Consider the following 20163-nt stretch of genomic DNA (forward strand, 5'->3'; position numbering starts at 1 on the left):
CTGGGTTCTACTTAAAAGCTGAGGGGCCCAGCCAGTCAGTGACCCTGATCGGCTGAATCTCTAGGAAGGCAAAAAGTCCTGGCAGTTGATCAGGCCAGCGCAGTGTAAAGGTCAGTTCCCCTTTCTTGACTTTTAGATGAAATGGGTGACCCCAGTGATAGATGGCCCCTGCCTTCCGAATTTCCTCCAGTAGGGGTTTCACTGCTGCTCGCATTCTTAGGGTGTTGCTTGATAGATCTGGTAAGAGCCGGATCGTTGCCCCTTCAAACTCAAAGGGGCCCCTATCCCATGCCTTCCTCATTATTTTTTCTTTTAGGGCGTAAAAATGTACCCTAGCCAGGACATCTCGTGGGTATCCCTCGCCCATGCTCCTTGGAGCCCTTACTCTGTGGACCCTGTCCATCTCAATTGCCTCCAACTGGGGTCTGTCCAGAAGGCTATTAAAAATCTCGGTCATTTTGGCAGATAGGTTGGGTCCCTCCACTGTCTCAGGTAGCCCTCTTAGGCGTATGTTATTCCGCCGATGCCTATTTTCTCCATCATCTTGTTGCAGCTGTATCATGATTAGCTGTTTGGCAAATGATCTCTGCGAAGACTCTATGCTCTCCACTCTCTCTGCCATCTGGGCCTGGTCTTTTTCCACCCCCTCTATCCTTCCATCCATTTTCTGTATCTGACCCCTTAAAGAGTTGATTTCGCTGGTTAATGAGCTGACTATCGAGGCAGCCATTGCAGTTAGATCTTGTTTCGTAGGCATAAGAGATATTAACTCTTTCCATTCAGGAGACTGTATTGATAAATTTTGGGGAGGGGGGGATTGTGCCGTTGACTGTTCCTTTCCCGCCACCGCCATCTGCTCAGCTGTGTCCGCAATGTTCTGAGCCTGTAATTCCTTACTGCTGTTATTATTTTTACTGTCTTTCTTTGATCCTGTGTTCCCTGCTGTTCCAGCCTTTGTTGGAGCCATCCTATACTGTTCCTCCACTCTTTCACAACGTGCTCCCCTTAAAAAGTAAGCGGAGATATCTGTGGACCGGCCTGGTCTCTTTATATTGTACAGTTCACTAGTCTGCATAGGAAATGGGGGGGGGAGAGCAGACATTTACCAGCGTCCGTATCCTTTATCCCTCATATTTCTTAATGGGATGTTATATCTTCCAACCCCCCCCTTTCCTGAACCTCCTCCGTTTGTGAATGTACTCGTGTGGCACGGCCAAACATACAGCTCAAGTTGTAATAGTCTCGGGACTCACCAAGGCCGGTCCCACCGTCTCTGCACGACCTCCAACGTACAGCCTGATCGTTCCAAGACTCTCCACTCCGCTCTGGGGAAAAGGAGGCTCCACTCCGGTCTAGGCTCGGCTCCTTTGGAACGGCTGCTCTCTGGCGCGCGGTGTGTCACCACGTGTACTCCCTTCCGGGTCTGAGGGGGGAGGGTGCCGCACGCTGTCTGTTGTGGGCGGATGCCTGCCTACGGGTCTCTGGACTCTGCTACGGTCCTCCTCACGGCATCATCCTCTTGCTCCACCCGTGCCAATACGGAACTGAGACAATTACCCCTAGAAGGAACAGATCTTGTACCACCCCAAACAGGCGCTTTATGCGGTCTGGGGACAGGCGCAAGTTGGAAGGGAAAAAACCTTGCTGGGGGACAAGAACGAAACTAGATCTTGTAGTCGGACCGAATTACTTAGTGGATCCACTTGTCTTGCACCCACGAAGTCCACGGGTTCAGAAACCAGAGAGGACGTCCCCCCACCCCCAATACGGGTGAGGGGGGCACCTTCATGCTGAAGGAGCATTGTCAACGTATCTGGAAAAGCCCGTTCTTAGCTTGCCAGACCAGGTTCGTTTGGATCCTCCAGAAGCCGGTCAGCCGGATCCTTAAAGGCCAGGGACTCTTCAACCGGAATCAAGGTTGCTTTTTTAAATCTGGAAACCAGAGGATCCAACACCTGTGGCACAGTCCACTTCTTAAGAAGGGACTCCTCATAGGGATAACGCCTAGTAAAGCGCTTAGGGACCCCACGGGACGCTTTGGCTGTCCCCAATCTTTAGTGACAATTCTGTCAAAATAGGCAGGAAAAGGAATCACCTTTGCCGCTTAGGATGGCTTGTGATTGCCAAAGGGCACCTGCGCCTCCATCGCAGCTTCAGCTGTATCCTCCATCGTTAGAGTCTCACGCACAGATACAATCAATGCATTCACCAGCACCTTTTCGTGCCCAGTAGCAGACATGGAGGATTTATCCTCACTATCAGAGGATTCCAGTTTAAAGAAAAAAAGGTTTGATGGGCGCTTCTGCTTGAAGGAAAGGCTTCCGTTCAGGCAGTCTTGATGGATAAAAGTGCAGCCAGACTAGTATGGATGGCACAAATGCACAGATGCGTCACTTACATCGAGGGCAGCTCTTTTTAGGCCGAAGCAGCAGTCCCACGAACAGGCAGAAAGGAAAGAAAGGCGCCACTCAGTGTAGCAGATGTAAATTTTAATGACATATAAAGACTTACATAGAGGCAAGCCACTATCCTCATGGCTCGGCGTCCTTCCGGGTCCACGGTGTTCCCGTCCTCAAAGCTGGCCGGCAGCCGGGAGATGACACTAGGGAAGAACCAATCAAGGGACTAGGTCAGATCGAGGCAGCGGTGAAACGCATACCTCACTGAAGGACCGCACGAACGTGATGACGTTGGGGGGGGGGGGCGTTAACCGGTTTCGGAGCATGCGTGAACCGCTCCTTCAGACCAATAGGAAAGTGACCAGACGCAAGACATTTAAAAGCACTGGCCGAGGGGGGGGCGGCGTGGCGACCGCCAAGAGGAATGGCCGTATAGTCAGCGAGCTCCGGAGCGCAGTCTTACCATCTTCCACAGCCCGCCACAGTGATTGTCACCACTCCAAACCCTGGGAATTGGAAGGGGGAACTACTGCTGCACACGGTCACCATGACCAGGAGGAGATCAGAGCCACCCACGGTCCGCAAATTGTCCGTCGGCCCCTGGGCTCTAGCAAAATGGCGCCGGCAGTCTTTAAAAGCGCACCCGCCCTCTAGCGACCGCCCAGTCTGTCGTGGAGATGACGTCATCGGCGCAGCCCGAACTATGCGACCAGAAGCCTCCGATGCGGCCTGCCAGGTCAGCGGATTCCTCTCCCTCCACGCCGTCCACCAAGAGCCCGGCCCAAGTCGCGGCCTAGGTGGATGGTGGCAACTTTTAGAATGTAAAAAAGAATTTCCAGCTGTGGGCTTGGTGTAATTTTTGGCTAAAAGTTGGTGATTATCGTGATAAAGGTCTATGTCCAAAAACGCTAAATGGTCTTTATCGACTACTGATGTGAAGCTGAGGCCCATGTCATTGTTATTACAATGAGTAAGAAAATCTCAACTTTGGAAGCCTCGCCATCCCAAATGATGAGGATATCGTCAATATAACGATTAAAAAATACAATATTTGGAGTGAAAGGATTATTGTTCCAGACTTAATGGTTCTCCCAGTAGCCCATTGTTAAATTGGCATAAGAGGGAGTGAAATTGGCCCCCATAGCTGTTCTGTTTATCTGTAAGTAATACTCATCATTAAACACAAAATAATTGTGTGTGAGACAAAAGTATGTGGCCTCTATAATGAACTCCACTTGTCGGGGATTGATGGAGGAATCCTTAGTGAGAAAAAACTCCAAGGCTCTCATACCTACTTCATGTGGTATGGACGTGTACAGAGACTGCACATCCAAAGACACCCAGAGGTATGATGAATCCCAGGAGTACGGGGTAAGTAATTCCAACAAGTGAATGCCATCTCTGATATATGATGGCAGTTCCTGTACTATATGCTGGAAGAACATGTCCACGTATTGAGAGAAACCACTTGTGACACTCTCCATGGCAGCCACAATGGGCCTACCAGGAGGATTGGAAATGCACTTATGAACTTTTGGAAGGTGGCAAAAATAAGGTGTGTGGAAGTATTCTTTAAGGATGAAAGATAGTTCAGATTTAGAAATGATATTTGTATGGGCCTTATTTGCAATAATCGTGGCTTCCTTGGTGAACTCGGATAGCGGATCACTCCTCTTAGTTTGACATATGTTTTGTTATCAGAAAGTAATCTTGTTGCCTCATGTATATAATCTTTTTTGACCTGAATGACAACACTTCCACCCTTGTCAGCAGACTTGATAACTATATGGGAGTTAGACATAAGATTTTTCAAGGCCTCTTTCTCAACTCTGGTGAGGTTATAGTTTTTTTTCTTAGTTTTGTGTGCCCGATGACATATCTCCAATAATTCTGAATAAACAATATGGTAAAAAGTCTCTATACAGGGACCTTTGGAGTGTGTGGGGTGAAATCTAGATTTAGGCTTCAGATTGGTATGCTTGATGGGGAGAGAACTAGTTAAATGTTGGGTAAGTAGGACAGCCTCGTCCTCAGACATGTTCTCAAAGTCCTATGATGTGGAACCTTCTGTATAGAGTTCCTCCAACATGGTAAGTGTCGTGTCAGTATCACTGATAGGGATCTGTGAATCACAGTCATGGCTATCTGTGATGTTACGACTATTCTTGGAAGATTGTATAGAAAAATGTCTTTTCAGATTAAAATTTCATAGAAATGTATTAAGATCTTTAAAAAGCTGAAAAGAATTGGGTTTGGTAGATGGGGCAAATGTAAGACCACGACTAAGTATAGAGGTCTAGTGTGTTTTTTTTTGTTCCGTCAGAAATGCTTCATAATAATTCAAAGAACTTTCACGAGACCTCAAGAATTCCTTGGGAAGATTTATTTTTTCCCCCAGCTGATGTCTGTAGTGTCATACAGCTCATGTGCAAGATAAGTGCACATGCAGTATGATGACAATACTGCAAGATCTCACAGATTAGTTATGGGATTTACCTGAAGGCAATGCTGAAGTTTTCTTCCTAGGGGCACGGTGCAGCTGGGGTATGTTACCACTGTCCTCAGGGAAACCAGGAAGCGGAAGTTAAAAAAAAAAAAAAAAAAAAAAAGTGAGAGGCAATTTTAAATCAGCATGCAGAGATGCATGCCGATTTAAAATATAAAGGTAGGTGTGCTTTAAGAGTGTTGTACTGCTGTCCATTTTTGCTGAATTTGGGCTTTTACAACTGTTCAAGTGTAAAAAAACAAAATATTCATCAGTATAGAGACAATACACTTACTAGTTTTCTCGGTCTCTCTAATGATGCTGTCCGGCTCAAGCTCCTCATGAGATAAGAAAACTCTCAAACGCTTTAATGACACGCTTGCCTGTATTGGATCAAACAAAAATGTTGCATTTAAAAATAAACACACACCAAGTTGGCTGTGCCTACTTTTTAAGAAGAGTACAGTCTCAGGTTCAATATAAAAACTCCACTGCTAAATACAAACATATAAGACTGTGGGCCTTGCATTATCAGTTGAAGGAGTTGAGTAAAACCAATACTTCTAAAGCCCAGTCTTATCAAAAATCTAGGTTAATCTCGCTGCACAGAACTTATCATATACATCTTTCTGGAATCTCCCTACTTTTTTACTTGCAATAAATGTTTATTAATTTTTTTCAGAACAAAACAGAAAATAAACTGTGTTACAGAGTGTCCTGAGGAAACATTTCACAGAACACGAACAAAAAGTATATACTTTGTTACCAAAAAAAAGTCAAATAGAACCATAAGAAGAGTTGAACAAGTGAGGACATTTTTATCAGGTAGGACTTGCGGTACATCTACATTAAATCTGTGCATAGTATGCGCTCTGTTGCCATAAAAACCAATCCTTATGGAATTTGTGCCCACGGGAAATCGAGTATGCGTATGCTTTTTCGAGGGAGAATTGCATATTTACTAGGCGAATCAGTTCCAAGTGGAATGGGGTGACAGATTGCTTCCAGTATCGTTTTAAAAGGGTCCTAGCAGCTATCAGTATGTGGACACAGACTGTTCTCAAGTCATGAGGTATGTTTTCTAATCCCAGGAATCTCCCTACTTTTTAAACTGGCCATACACTCATCGAATTATGGACAGTTCGGCAGGGACCAGCCAAATTTTAATCAGTGTGAGGCAGTCCCTAAAGGGACCCATTGGAACATTTTTGTAGATCAGCAGCTGCCGAGTACAATGATCCCAGAAAAGGGGGGGGGGTATTCCTCCATTCACATAATTTGTGTAAATGGAGTATTCTGTTGATTATTTTCATTCAGTTTGTTGTCAAAATGAAATGCAAAATAATAGTGTATTTGCAGATTTAGTCTTGCTGCTGGCTGTTACCTTTATCAAATATTATGACGAAAACCATATGAGCAGTGCAGTTTTAGTCCCCGTTCACACTGGGGCGACCACAGGTCGCCGTAGGTCGCCTTCCATAGAGAAGCTGCGGACCCGTTCTAATAGGAGCGACACAAGTCGCTCCGACTTAGAAAAAGGGTCCGGAGCTTCTTTGGGGCGACCCGGAGCGACCATCATAGAGTTCAATGTTATGAAGTCCGTGCCGGCCGCTCCGAGGTCGCGGCGCACTGCTCGCACCGCGACCTCGGAGGTCGCCCCGGGAAGTCGGATCGCCCCAGTGTGAACGGGGCCTTATCATTCCCCTACATATAAATACTAATTGTTTAAACTTTAAAGCTACAACATGTTAACAGAAAGGTATCCATGAAGCATGTTTTACTGCACTTAAGTGGCCAATGACATTTCTCTATCGTTCGATAGACACAGCTCTGCTTAATAGACTAGAGGGTTATGCTCCTCCCACTAGGGATAGGCACTAGGTGGGAAAAAAATTGTCCACGCCTATAGGGGCTGTCCAAGCAGGAATAACCCCTCAGGCTCTGCTATACTCAAACAGTTTATTCTGCCTAGTGACAGGGATAGGAACTAGTTCCCTGCTGGGACTTCGGTCTTAGCTGTAACAGGGAAAGTTTTGTGATTTTTTTATTTTCTAAGTAGCTCCTGAGCACCAAGATCCAGAGGAACTACAAGCAACAGCCAGCTGGTATTCGCACTGGATAAACTATATCCTTAAGGTCTCCCAGCCTAGCCTGCGAGCAGGTTATAGTCCAGAACTATGCCTCGCCACAACATTGCTCCGATGGATGCAAGGGGATTGCCGGGACGCAGACGACCTGGAATGCCCTGAGTCGCAGCCTCCCCTTGGCTAATAGCATTCCCATCCTGGGTGGGAGGTGCTCTGTTTCGGAGTGGTGCCCATCTTGTACCGTGGTATGGTGAGTAAAATGTCCCCCCAAAACCCCTGGAGGTCACTGGCCCCTTCCTGGAATGGTCGGACCTTAGGAGCGCCCTTGGTTCCCTGGCTACCCGGAGGTCTAATCTGGCAAACCCCTTGCTTCTCCCTCCCCTAGTGGGCTTTCAACCATTTGGGGGGGGGGGGGGGGTCGTTAATAATGCGTACGGTTTTCGGCATTTGAGGGGGATGGATCATTGGGGGGGGGTGTGAGTTTCCTTGAATGGGGACCCTTAGTTGCCTTTAGTTCTGAGACCCCTTTTGGGGGTCCCGGAGACCGCATGGGGGCAGCCATTTTGCCGTGGTTCATGACTAATGTGTTCCCATTAGTTTGTACGGGCAGCCATTTTCTAGGATTCCCCATTGAGAATGTAGAGCAGCCATTTTCTTGTGATCCAGGGACGGGACTGCCAAGCAGCACATTTTTTGTATGCTTGAGGCAGAGTTGCTTCCTCTTCCTGCTTCTTTGTGTTACTTTCGTTTTGACACTGACCAGGACTGCACAGTTTATCTGGGCTCTGGTAAATATTCTGGGGGTCCCCTATAGGCTTTTCCTCTCCTGCTCTGCTATATTTATATATTGCTCAGGTTTTGGGGGTCAACAGTAATAACGGGGAGACCGCGTTTTCCGCGGTCTTAAAAGGACAGTGCACAAAAAAAAAACTTGCAAATGGAGTCCCAGGATAAAATATCACCTGTAGACCCCCTGGAAATGACTGCGGGACCCTCCGGTTCGCAGTTGCAGCCAGAGATTGTGGTTTTTCTGCAAAGCCTGATGCCAAAAGTGCAGTCGGTTTGTTATGGTGCTGCTAGCCGTAAACGTCCCCTGTCCTCCGCTCCATCTGCAGAATCTTCAGTTTCTGACACAGATATGGTTGCCGCAGACGCAGACCACCCTGAGGAGTAGGTGTCTTCACATCTGACGGTGAAGAGGACCTGTCGTCCTCCACTGTTGCGCGAGAACGCGCCTTGATGGAAAATGTAATGGTTTCTGTGCGGGAAACTCTTAAAATGGCTAATAAACCCACAGCGTCAGGTACGCAGGTGTCTTTTGGTGCCTGCATATATCGCAAAACTGGTAGAGTATTCCTTTGCCCTGACTTGTTTCACTTTATTGTAGATGAACAATGGCGATGCATTAAGCACATACTGGTGGTGCCTAAGGGTTTTGCACACCGTTATCCCTTTGCGGAGGCGGTGGATACCAGGTGGGTGTACCACCAAAAGTGGATTCCCCAGTGGCCAGGTTGAATAAAGCGACTCTAGTGCCGGTGGAAGAGTCGCCGACCTTTTCAGATCCCGTGGATAGACGGGTTGAATCCTTATCCCGCCAGGTACATGTGGTAATGGGTCACATGTTCAAAGCTAACTTTGTGAACCTTCTCATAGCACAGACTGCTACCGAATGGGTGAAGTTGCTGAAGAGCAACTCTGAAACGACACAGCTTCCCCCTGTGGTTTTGGAACTGTTAGACTAGTTGGTACATGCCAAGTGTGCATGTGAGATACGTCCGTGGACTTGGCTTTATTGGTGGCAAGGACGTCACAGTGGGAGTGGCTATTAGATGCCTGATATTGCTGAAATGCTGGTTGGCTGACCAGGCTTCTAAAAAAGCTGTTGCTAATCTCCATTTTACAGGGGGGAAGCTATTTGGAGCCTCTCCTCTCTGGACGAGCTGATCAAATGTATCACGGGGGGGGTAAGAGTACTAATCTGCCCCAATGCTCTTAAGGCAAGGTGGCGCCCTAGGCATGGGGCCTTCCTTTACTGCTCATAAATGTCTTTCGTGCCTCCGGGTCACAGGAAAAAGGTAAACCGTTTAGATCTTCAGGAGGGTCCAAGAAGCCATCGTCCAGTAAGTCCAAGAGCGGCAAATCCAGACCCACAGGCAAGCCCTCTTCTGCATGAAGGGTCGCCCTCACCCAAGTCTGGGGTGGGGGGGACATCTTTGATTCTTCAGAGAACCCTGGACTTCCTTGATTCAGGACAAATGGGTTCACGAACTGATCCGTTTCGGATACAAAATCGAATTCCGGTCTCGTCCATGAGACAGGTTCTTTCCGTCCAATCTTCTATTGTCCCCAGCCAGATTAAGGGACTTGAGGGGCGGTACATGACTTGCTGTCACAAGGGGTGATTTTGCGGGTTCCAGCTCGGGAACTCTTTCAAGGGCTTTATTCAAACCTGTTCACCATGCCCAGAAAAGAAGGCAAGGTGCGCCCATCCTAGATCTCAAAGCTCTGAATCGCTTTGTGCGGGTACAGAGGTTTCGGATGGAATCCATCTCTACGGTAGTGGCGTCTCTACATCAGGGAGATTTCTTAGCCTCCATAGATTTCAATGATGCACATTTACACATCCCTATCGACGCTGGACACCAGGGTACCTGGACAGTGGAAGAGGCATTGTCCGACTCGCCTACGCAATTGTCCGGTTTGGGTTCAAACAGACAACGCCACTTGGTCAGAAAGCTTTGTTCCAGCACTCTCTGCTGTACACATCCCAGGTGTGGAAAACTGGCAGGCGTTGGATAAAGGGGAGTGGTCCCTACGCTCGGCGGTGTTTCACCTACTGTGTGTTCGGTGGGGGACCACCGAGGTCGATCTGTTTGCCTCTTGTCTCAACAAGAAGTTGCAGAGATTCAAAGCCAGGTCTCGAGATCCTCTGGCCGATGTCCAGGTGGCTCCTTGGGGTCAGTATCAGCTGATTTATGCATTTCCCCATTGAAACTTCTGCCGCATCTTCTGCGCAAGATAGAGGTGGATAACATTCTGGTCATGCTGGTGGCTCCAGACTGGCTTCGTCTGTGTTTCTACGCAGACCTAATAAGATTGGCCACCCGTACCCCTTGGAAACTTCCTCTCAGGGAAGATCTGTTGTCTCAAGGTCCGATCTTTCATCCTGCTTTACAGCCGCTGGCTTTAACGGCATGGCTGTTGACAGTCAGGTGTTAAGAGATAGGGGTCTCTCTGAGTCTATAATTCCCACTCTCTTGAAGGCTAGGAAGTGGACTTCTCGAAAATCTGTCATTGTACATGGAAATTGTACATTTCATGGTGCGAATCGATGAAAGTGCACCTTCGGTTGTTTTCTATTACCAGAGTTTTGGCTTTTCTGCAGAAAGTTTTTGAACAGTGGTTGGCCTTGGGTACTATCAAAGGCCAGGTTTCGGGTTTGGCCATCTATTTTCAATGCCCGTTAGCCACGCACTCCCCTTATCCGGACGTTCATTCAAGGTGTGCGCCATTTGGCGCCTCCACAGCGATCCCCGTTACCGCCGTGGGATCTCAATTTAGTGCTGTCTGTTCTTCAAAAGCCTCCTTTTGAAGAACAGGCCTATTTTTTAAAGTATTTGAATTTTATTAGAATTTTTGTATTTGAATTTTAAAAGTATTTGAAGTATTTCTGATTCATGTTTTTTGAAATATAGGCCTATTCACTGAAGGGTCAGGTTCCTCCTTTCCCAGTAAGCGAGCATTCTACTAGCGCACTGAGCGCCTCAGGCGTCAGTGCTACAAGTTTGCAAAGCGGCAACCTGGGCGCCTGTGCATATATTCACTAAATTCTACAAGGTAGACGTGTTGGCATCAGCGGATGCTTCTTTTGGCCGCAAGGTTTTGCAGGCTGCAGTTTGAGAAACCCCTTTTTTTGGTTTCACTTTGAGGGTTCGTTGTTTCGGGGGGAGCTTCGGTTGTTTCTGTTTGAGCTCTGTTTTACCTGGTTGGCTATGTTGGCCTTTGGGGCATTCAGGTTTTATGTTCCTGTCTTGTTCCCAGCCCTCATATTTTTTACTGCTTTGGGACATCCCTATAGTTAATGACTAAGCAGAGGGGCGTCTTGTCGATGGATAGAGACAACCGGATTTTTGCAAGAACTTACCATAAAATCTTTTTCTCTGAAGTTTGACAGAGGCAGCACCCGCCCTCTACTTTTTGAGTTATAGGGTCTTTTTCTGTCACTGCTTGCAACACAACCGTTTGAGTATAGCAGAACCTGAGGGGTTATGCCTGCTGGGACAGCCCCCTATAGGTGTGGACAAGTTTGTTTCCGCCTAATGCCTATCCCTAGTGGGAGGAGCATAACCCTATAGTCTATGATTAAGCAGAGCTGCGTCTGTCGATGAACTTCAGAGAAAAGGATTTTACGGTAAGTTCTTACAAAAATTCTCTTTCTTTTTGATATGCGATTTAGCAGTATATGTGCAAAGAGGTTTAAAGATTCCTTAACCAGCATTTGAGAAAAAAGTCTTTAAAAAAAAATAAATCAGCTTTACCCTCAGAACTTTGATCTGCAAAGTCTTTGTATTTATTAAGTCTGCCTGGACATACCCTTCCCGGACACTTTATTAGGTACACCTGTTCCAATTTCTTGGTAACAATATGGTAATCAGCCAATCACATGACAGCAACTCAATGTATTTAGGCATCTAGATGTAGTGAAGATGACTTACAGTAGTCCAAACCAAGCATGAGAATTTAGGAAGAAAGGGGATTTAGGTGACTTTGAATGTAGCATGGTTGTTGGTGCCAGATGGGCTGGTCTGAGTATTTAAAAAAACTGATTTACTGGGATTTTCACTCACAGCCATCCTTAGGGTTTACAGAGAATGGTTTGAAAAAGAGAAAATATCCAATCAGTGGCAGCTGTGTATACGAAAATGCCTTGTTTATGTCAGAGGAATGGGCAGACTGGTTTGAGATGATGGAAAGGCAACAGTAACACAAATACCCACTCGTTACAACCAAGATATGCGGAAAACGATCTCTGAACACATAACGCTTCGAACCTTGAAGCAGATGGGCTACAGCAGCAGAAGACCATACCGCGTGCCACTTCTGTCAACTAAGAACAGGAAATTGAGGCTACAATTCACACAGGCTCACCAAAATTGGACAATAGAAGAATGGATAAACGTTGCCGGTTCTGATGAGTCTCGACTTCAGCTGCAACATACAGATGTGGTAGGGTCAGAATCTGGCATAAACATGAAAGCATGGATCCATCCTTCCGTGTATAAATTATTCAGGCCGGTGGTGGTGGTTTACTGGTGTGGGGGATATTTTTACTCTTGAGCATTGTTTGAATGCCACGGCCTACCTGAGTATTGTTGCTGACCATCTCCATCCCTTTATGACTACAGTGTACCCATCTTCTGATGGCTACTTCCAGCAGGATAATGCATCATGTCACAAATCTCAAATCATCAACGTGTTCCTACAATGGCCTCCACAGTCACCAGATCTCAATCCAATAGAGCACCTTTGGGATGTGGTGGAACGGGAAGTTCGCATCATGGATGTGCAGGCGACAAATCTGCAGCAACTGCTTGATGCTATCATGATATTATGGACCAAAAGGAATGTTTCCAATACCTTGTTGAATCTATGCCACGAAGAAATAAGGCAGTTCTAAAAAGGCAAAAGGGGGTCCGACCCGGTACTAGCAAGCTTTTAAGAAAAAAAGGCATAACAAAAGGAACGGCATTGGTCACTTTGATAGATAGCATGCTCAAACTACACTGATCTGTGCAAGATCGGAGCCAAATGTGTATTTTTTAACACATGGGAGACAGCATTATTGAAACTGGGCACTCGTAGTCCAGGAGAAAAAAAGGCAGCACCCACCCCATCTGCCAACACAGATTCCAGAGTAATTAGGGGCCATTTACACAAGGGAAGTCCCCTGCTGTACATTTACTACATGTGTGGTAACACACCTTTATGCAGTAGGCAACCATGCGTTTAGGTAGTCCAATCATTTAAAAGTCTACCTAACACACCCATAACAGACCATTGATCAGACCACAGAGTACCAACACATGTAAAGTGTTAATACACTGCTGTGGTTCAAATGGGCAATTAACAACTTCCCACCTGTAGGACGTCATATGACATCCTGGACTTGGAAGTGACATTATCTGGATGATCCTTGCAGCTACAGGCATCAACCAGATAGCTTTCTTTTTCAGCAAGCGATTCCCTTTTTAGTAAAAGCCATGCGATTGGGGAGCCCAGGATCTAATCCAGTGGCGGTGCCTGGGTTACCACAGAGCTGGTCGAGGGCCAGTTGGTCCCCCGACATCTCTATGATCCTGGGAGGCCATAAGCGACTCTATGACGTCACGTCTGGCAGATGTAAACACTGCCATTATTTTCCCCTGCAAAGCAGAGACGGAGGTTTTTTGTTTTTTTGATCTCATGCTTTCCAGGGTAGAGGAGATATCTGGGGTCTTAAAAAGAGGGACAGTAAAAATAAAATATATATATAGAATTTTTTTTTTCTTTAAAGCGCCCCTGTCCCCTTGTGCTTGCACGCAGATGCGAACGCATATGTAGGTCACCGCCACATATGTAAATGGTGTTTGCACCCCAACTGTATTGCCACAAAGGTTACAGCGAGAGCAATAATTATAGCGCTAGACCTCCACTGTAACTCTAAACTGGTAACCTGTAAAAAATGTAATGCGTCGCCTATGGAGATTTCTAAGTACTGTAGGTTTGGCGCCATTCCACAAGCGTGCACAATTTTAAAGCGCGACATGCTAGTTATCTATTTACTCGGCATAAAATCATCTTTTTTTTATATTTTACTAAAAATTTAGGTTATATGCGGAGTTGTTTTGCAAAAAACTCATTAAAGTTTATTTTTTCCCCAAACAAATTGGGTTTGAAAAATCGCTGCATGAATACTGTGAGAAAAAATTTCAACAGCCACCTTTTTATTCCTTAGGGTCTCTGCTAAAAAAATATATATGTTTAGGGGTTCTAAGTAATTTTATAGCAAAAAATAAAAAATAAAAAAATGAGATTTTTGACTTACCGTAAAATCAATTTCTCTGATGTTCATTGGCAGACACAGTTCCTGATCTTGTTAACCATTGGCTTATACTGCCCCTACAGGAGTAGGACACTAGGCAGAAAAAAAAACGGACTATGCCTATGGGCAGTCCCAGGAGGTATACTCCCCCTCTATGCTATAGGTACTCAGTTTAGTTACAAGAATTACAACTCCACAAAGGGGTGGGTGCTGTGTCCGTCAATGAACATCAGAGAAATGTTTTTTACGGTAAAACAAAAATCCTATTTTCTCTTTCGTTCACTGACAGAAAAAGCTCCTGATCTTCTTAACCATTGGGATATCCCAAAGCAATGTCAAGCATGAGGGGTGAAAACAGCAAGAAAAAATTCCCAAGGATAAACCGTAGCCAACCAGGTAACAGCTCAACCAAAAAAAAAACTGGAGCCCACTTGAAAACTTTACACCTCCAAAGAGGGAACAGGTCCTCTAAACAGCAGCCTGCAAAACCTTGCAGCCAAAAAAAAAGCATCCGCAGATGCCAACACATCCACCTTGTAGAAGTGTGCACCGACGACCAGGTGGCCACCTTGCAAACCTGCGTCACTGACACCTGATGATGGAAGGCCCAGGAAGCACTAAGCGCCCAAGTAAAGTGTGCCTTGACAGGGAAACTAGGAACCTGAACCTTGATGGAATAGGCTTGAGTCACCATCTGTCTGATCCATCTGGAAATGGTCGCAGAAGTGGACAGTCCTTTGTGAGGCCCATCTTTGAGCACAAATAGTGAGTCTGCGTTCCGAAAAGACTCAGTAGCTGCCAGTACACCCGAATCGCCCTAACCACATCCAGGGCATGCAACGCCATCTCTCTAGGATGTTTCGGCCTGGGACACAGGGAAGGCAACACAATGTCAAGAACCACCTTATCTCTGTGGACCACCAAGTAAGGTGAACGACAAGATAATGCCGCCAATTCCAACACTCTGCACGCAAAGGTGATTTGCACCAAAAAGGCCACCTTCCGGGAAGTTACCGAAGATTTTCGAAGGGAGGCTTCTGGAGAATGGAGAGCACCAAGTTGAGATCCCAAGGCAGTAACGGAGACCGCACTGGAGGAGCCAAGTGTTGAACCCCCTGAACAAAGGTACGCACCAGGGAGTGCATGGCCAAAGGTCATTGAAAAAAGACCGCCAAGGCGGACATCTGGCCCTTGCTGGTACTTAAAGCCAATTTCTGCTCAACCGCTCCCCCTGTTAAAGGAAGGTCAAGACCCGAACCAGCGAGCAAGAGTGAGGGGTGAACCCCAAGAGATTCACACCACGAAATGTATGTTTTTCACGTACGATTGGGAGATCTTCCTAGGAGGTAGACTTCCTGGTTTTTAACAGCATTGGAATCAATGACTCAGACAAACCTCTATCTTCCAGCACCTGCCTTTCAACAGCCAAGCTGTCAAAGCCAGTGACTGTAAAGCAGAATGGAAGATCGGCCCTTGGGACAGCAGATCCTCCTTGAGAGGCAGTCTCCAAGGAACGTCAGTGACCAGCCGCACCAGGTCGGTGTACCAAGATCAGCGAGGCCAGTCCAGGGCCACTAAAAATGACCAGAATCCCTTCTGCCTCGATCCTGTACAAGAGTATCAGGTAAAGTTTAATAGGAGGGAAGATGTAAATCAGATGATAATGCTCCCACAGGACCACCAGCACACCTGTGGTGTCCGGCAGAGGATCCATGACAGTTCCACAAACCTCTGCACCTTTCTGTTGAGCCGAGACACCAACAGATCCACCTCGGGGGTGCCCCACTGGGGAGGCAACTGATAAAACACATCCGGATGAAGGGACCACTCCCCTTGGTCCAACGCCTGCTGACTGAGATAATTTCCCACCCCTGGAATGTGTACGGCGTAGAGGGCCTGGAACGAAGCGTTCAGCCCACCATAGAATACAGGCTACCTCCAAAGCTGCCAATACACTTCTTGTGCCCTACTGGTGATTGACATAAGGCACGGCTTTGGCGTTGCCCGATTGAATTTGCACTGTACACCCCTGAAGACTCTCCGTCCAATAATCCAGGCACAGCCTGATCGCTCTGAGTTCCAGGACATTTAGCGGTAGTTTGGACTCTTCCAGTATCCAGACATCCTGAGCGCAGCTCTGGCCCAGGACACCTTCCCACTCAGGTAGACTGAGAAGTGTAATGACCACTGTCCAATACAAGGGGAGAAAGAATTTGCCCTGACGAAGTGTCGCCCAATACTGCGATCTCCCGCTGACATAACGCTAGCCCTGGGGCAAACACTTTTGTCAAGACCTGAGGGGCGGAGGCAAGATCAAAGGGCAACACCACAAACTGATAATGCTCCTCTCCCATGGCAAAGTGGAGGAAGCACTGGTGACGAGACAGATTGGACGTAGTCACGTCCCTGAGGACATTACCCTATGACGAAACGCATTGGATGGCTCCTGGCGTGCATCCTATGACAAAACGCATTGGGCGGTACCAGACGTGACGTTGTCATGCCCCCTTTAGCTGGCTGTTCTATCTAGGAGTACTGGCTCGCCGCTGCTTCTACTATTACCAGTGTTTTACTATATGGATATGCCTGACTGTTCTAATACCATGTGAGTGCACCTTTTTAAATAAATTAGATTTTGATTTTAATCACGCTATGTGCCTTATTCCTTTTTACCCAAATGGCTCCTATGCACCTCCTCATGAATGCATCTCCATCATGACCCTTTGAGGATTGACACCTGCCATTTTTGGTTATCCCCTTGTTAAGCGCTTCTGGCATCTTCATTAGTTTGGGTGGCCATTGAGATCTGGTAAGCTGCAAATTGGTGTGCCTTTATCCCATGATTTCTCCCTGCTTTTTACTGTGTGAGGAGTCTGGATAACATCTGCATGCTGGGACTTGTGGTTACTTTCATTTAACACCATCTTCTTAGTGAATTCATTTTCATTTGAGGATTGTTATATGGACATTTTTTCAACTATGCCCATTATTATGGATTTTTCACCAATATGCACAATGATTACGATTTTCTGATTTATGTCATTTTGTATTGTTAGCACTACGCATTTTTCTTACATTTATGTCTGGATTTTTCTATAGGTCTGTGTGCACTGCTTTGACATTTATCACGGTTTTTTTGATTCAATTTTTACTGAGCCAAGATTTGTAGCGCAGAAATGTATCCATTTTTATTTAATACCTTATGACAATGCTCATTTAGGGCATTCACCAATGTAGTGGCAGATGCGGGAGATGGGTTTTTCCAAGCCCTAGCAAGAACAAGGCGTGCTGCAATGTGAGGGATATTTGTTGGGCCATGGCTGAGGATTTAGACCGAAGAGAGCCAGTTGTAGGGTAAGACAAATGTGTGATGTTAGTTACACTAGCAATAAGGTCTGAGACCCCTGTCCAGAAAGGGAGTATCATAGGATATTCCCACCAAATGTGAAAGACCTCTCCGATTGCATTACATTGTCTCCAACATTTTGGAGAACAAAATGATGAGATTTACGCAAGTCTGTCCGGCGTGTAATACCACTTGTGGAATATTTTCATGGGAGTTTCCCAATGAGACACATTTTTTGATATAGTCAGTGGTAGTCAGACGACTATGGGGACCATATCAATGGGGAGAGATGTTTACTTTCCCAGAAGGATATGGCAATAGGTTTGTCCGTTGTAGTGGGTCGAGTCAGAATGTCATAGAGGGGGCGGATATACCCTTAGGTTTGTGTGAGTTAATATAGTGTGAGAATTTCCCTGGTAGATGTTTCCGTTGATATCTGTATGGTTGAAAGTATGTGCCGGAACCTTAAGTAAATGTAAAAGTCTTTGAGAGCCCATAAGTCACTGATATTTGTCGGAAGCTTCTGATATGGTGAGATTCAAACAGGTCTCCAATCGTTTTTATTCCAGCTGTGTGCCAATGTTGGACTGGTAAGTCAGGAGAGAGAAGCTGCAAGGAAAGTAGGGGAAGATGTTGCAATGTTTCGACAAGTAATCTGATAAATAACTTTCCAAGTTTTCAACGTGGTATTCAATGTGGGCAAGAAGAAACGCAGTGTACGTTTATTTGTCCAAGTTACGGTTAGTAATTGAATAAGGGCACATTCTGCTGCGGTTGTTTCTATTTGGGGGGTCTGCGGGATGCCCAAATAAAAGCATTAATACAGTGTTTTATTTTGGCTAAGTCGTCCGGCAGTAGTGGTAATGATAAAGTCTGAAAAAAGTAAAGGACATATGGAAGCAGGAACATTTTGGATTTTAAGGTCAGTGTTGAGAAGGGAAATATGGCGGTAGTTGGCTTGATCATGTGTGGGCTTACCAGGTTTAGGGATAGTAGTAATAACGGCCCCCAGTGACTCAGGAGGCATGTCTCTGGTTGCTAGGGTCCTATTCAGGGAATTGCATAAATGAGGGGTTAATTCATGAAAGGTTTTGTAGTATTCATTACTAAAGCCATCCGGGCCTGGCGCTTTGTGAGGGGGGAGAGATTTAATAGCATTTTGTACCTCCAGGACCGAGAATGGTTTGGCTAACGAAAGTGATTGTAAAGAGGTTAGGGAGGGGAGGTCCAGGGGGGAAAGGAAGCCTATAATGCAGTCATGGTCTGGTTGCTGTTTTGTGGGGGAGTCTCCCAAGTTGTACAGTTTAGAGTAAAAGGAGCTGAAGCAATTGGCAATATCCTTAGGGTTGGTTAGTCTTCTGCCATTGGTATCTAAGAGGAAAGGGATTTTGGTTTGTGCCGCTTTTCGTTTGTATTGTTGTGCCAATGTTTTCCCTACTTTATTTCCTTGGGAGTACCATGTTGATTTCAGTTTTCCTATGTAGTTGTGGAAGCCAGCCTGAAGAAATTAGCTCAGCTCTCACTCTGCTATGCTCAGTATGGGTGAATTCGGAAGGGGATGTTTTGTTAAGGAATACTAGGGCTTTAATCTTATCTAAGAATGTATTGAGGGTTAGATTATTTTTTATATTTTCTCCTGTGCTCCCAATCCCAGCAGCGTCCCCCTAATGACAGCTTTGTGGGCATTCCATAATGTTGTAGAGTTTAAAACAGAGCCATCATTGAGCGTAAAGAATTCTGCAATCGCAGAACCGGCCTTTTAGACGTGAGGAACAGGTCCATTCTGGAGCAGGTCCTTTGCAGGTTGAAATAAAAAGTGTAATCTTTTTCAGTGCCATGTTGACATCTCCAGGGGTCGTATAAGTCTTCTAAAAGGGAGAGGGAAGAGAGGGCAGTAGATCGCCTTTCTCTTTGTAGTAGACGTGTCTAATGAGTGGTCAAGAACTTCATTAAAGTCTCTGCAAATCATTATTTGGTCTCTGGGGATATGTTGGATTCTCTGTAGGACGTCCTTGTAAAAGGGTTTTTGGTGGGTATTCGTGGGGCATAGATATTGACGATCGTCAGGCAATTGCTGTTAAATGTCGCTGAAAGAATTAAGAATCTTGTTCGATATGCGATACCGTGAGAGCCATTGTGGAGCGAATTGCAATCATTACCCCTCTGGTCTTTTTAGTTGATTGTGAGCAGAAGCTATGGGGAAAAAGTGTAGCGTGGGGGGGCTGGTTGAGAAGTGGGTTTCCTGCACACACGATATCAGTTTTGTGGGCAATTGCTTCTTTCCACAATAAGGACCTTTTGAATTTTAATCGCCATGAGGGGAATTAGTGGGAACGTCAATATGGCACAAGGGTCTATATAGGCTAGTAGCAGTCAGAGCGTATAGTGCACAAATCACAAAGTGTTACAATAAGTAAATCTGTAGGCAATTAACAAATACAAGGCAGGCGAGTACCCTGTAGAGGCTGTATAAAACTTAAAAAAACCATTGCAAACCATATAAACACAACTGTAAAACAAAGAAAGAGGTTATAGGGTGCTGTGTGAGTTGCACACTTCAGCAGTGGGACGTGGATATGTAACCAGAAGTGGAGCGGTTCCTCCACATCATTTTAAGAGAATGAATCCGGCTGAGCCTGGATGTAGCCCTATTAGGGTGTCCCTGAGGAATAGGGGATCCTGTGGTCAGGTTTTGTCTCTTTTTGCCCAGGAGTTCTCGATCTGGGGATTTTAGGAGGTAAATTGGGGAGTATACCCCAAAT

At 46.0% G+C, this 20163-nt stretch overlaps 1 protein-coding gene across 2 annotated transcripts in view; it reads right to left on the reverse strand.

Moving 5' to 3' along the window:
* Window positions 1–20163, reverse strand: part of ABCC1 (ATP binding cassette subfamily C member 1 (ABCC1 blood group)) — an 891484-nt gene that overhangs the window by 451307 nt on the left and 420014 nt on the right. For both annotated transcript variants that reach the window (XM_082260033.1, XM_082260032.1), the window contains exon 14: window positions 5180–5267. In XM_082260033.1, coding sequence (XP_082116159.1) covers window positions 5180–5267 — 88 coding nt within the window. The remainder of the gene's footprint in view (window positions 1–5179; window positions 5268–20163) is intronic.

This window comes from Pelophylax lessonae, assembly GCF_965119305.1.
Source record: "Pelophylax lessonae genome assembly, chromosome: 6".
In the NCBI taxonomy this organism is placed as follows: Eukaryota; Metazoa; Chordata; class Amphibia; order Anura; family Ranidae; genus Pelophylax; species Pelophylax lessonae.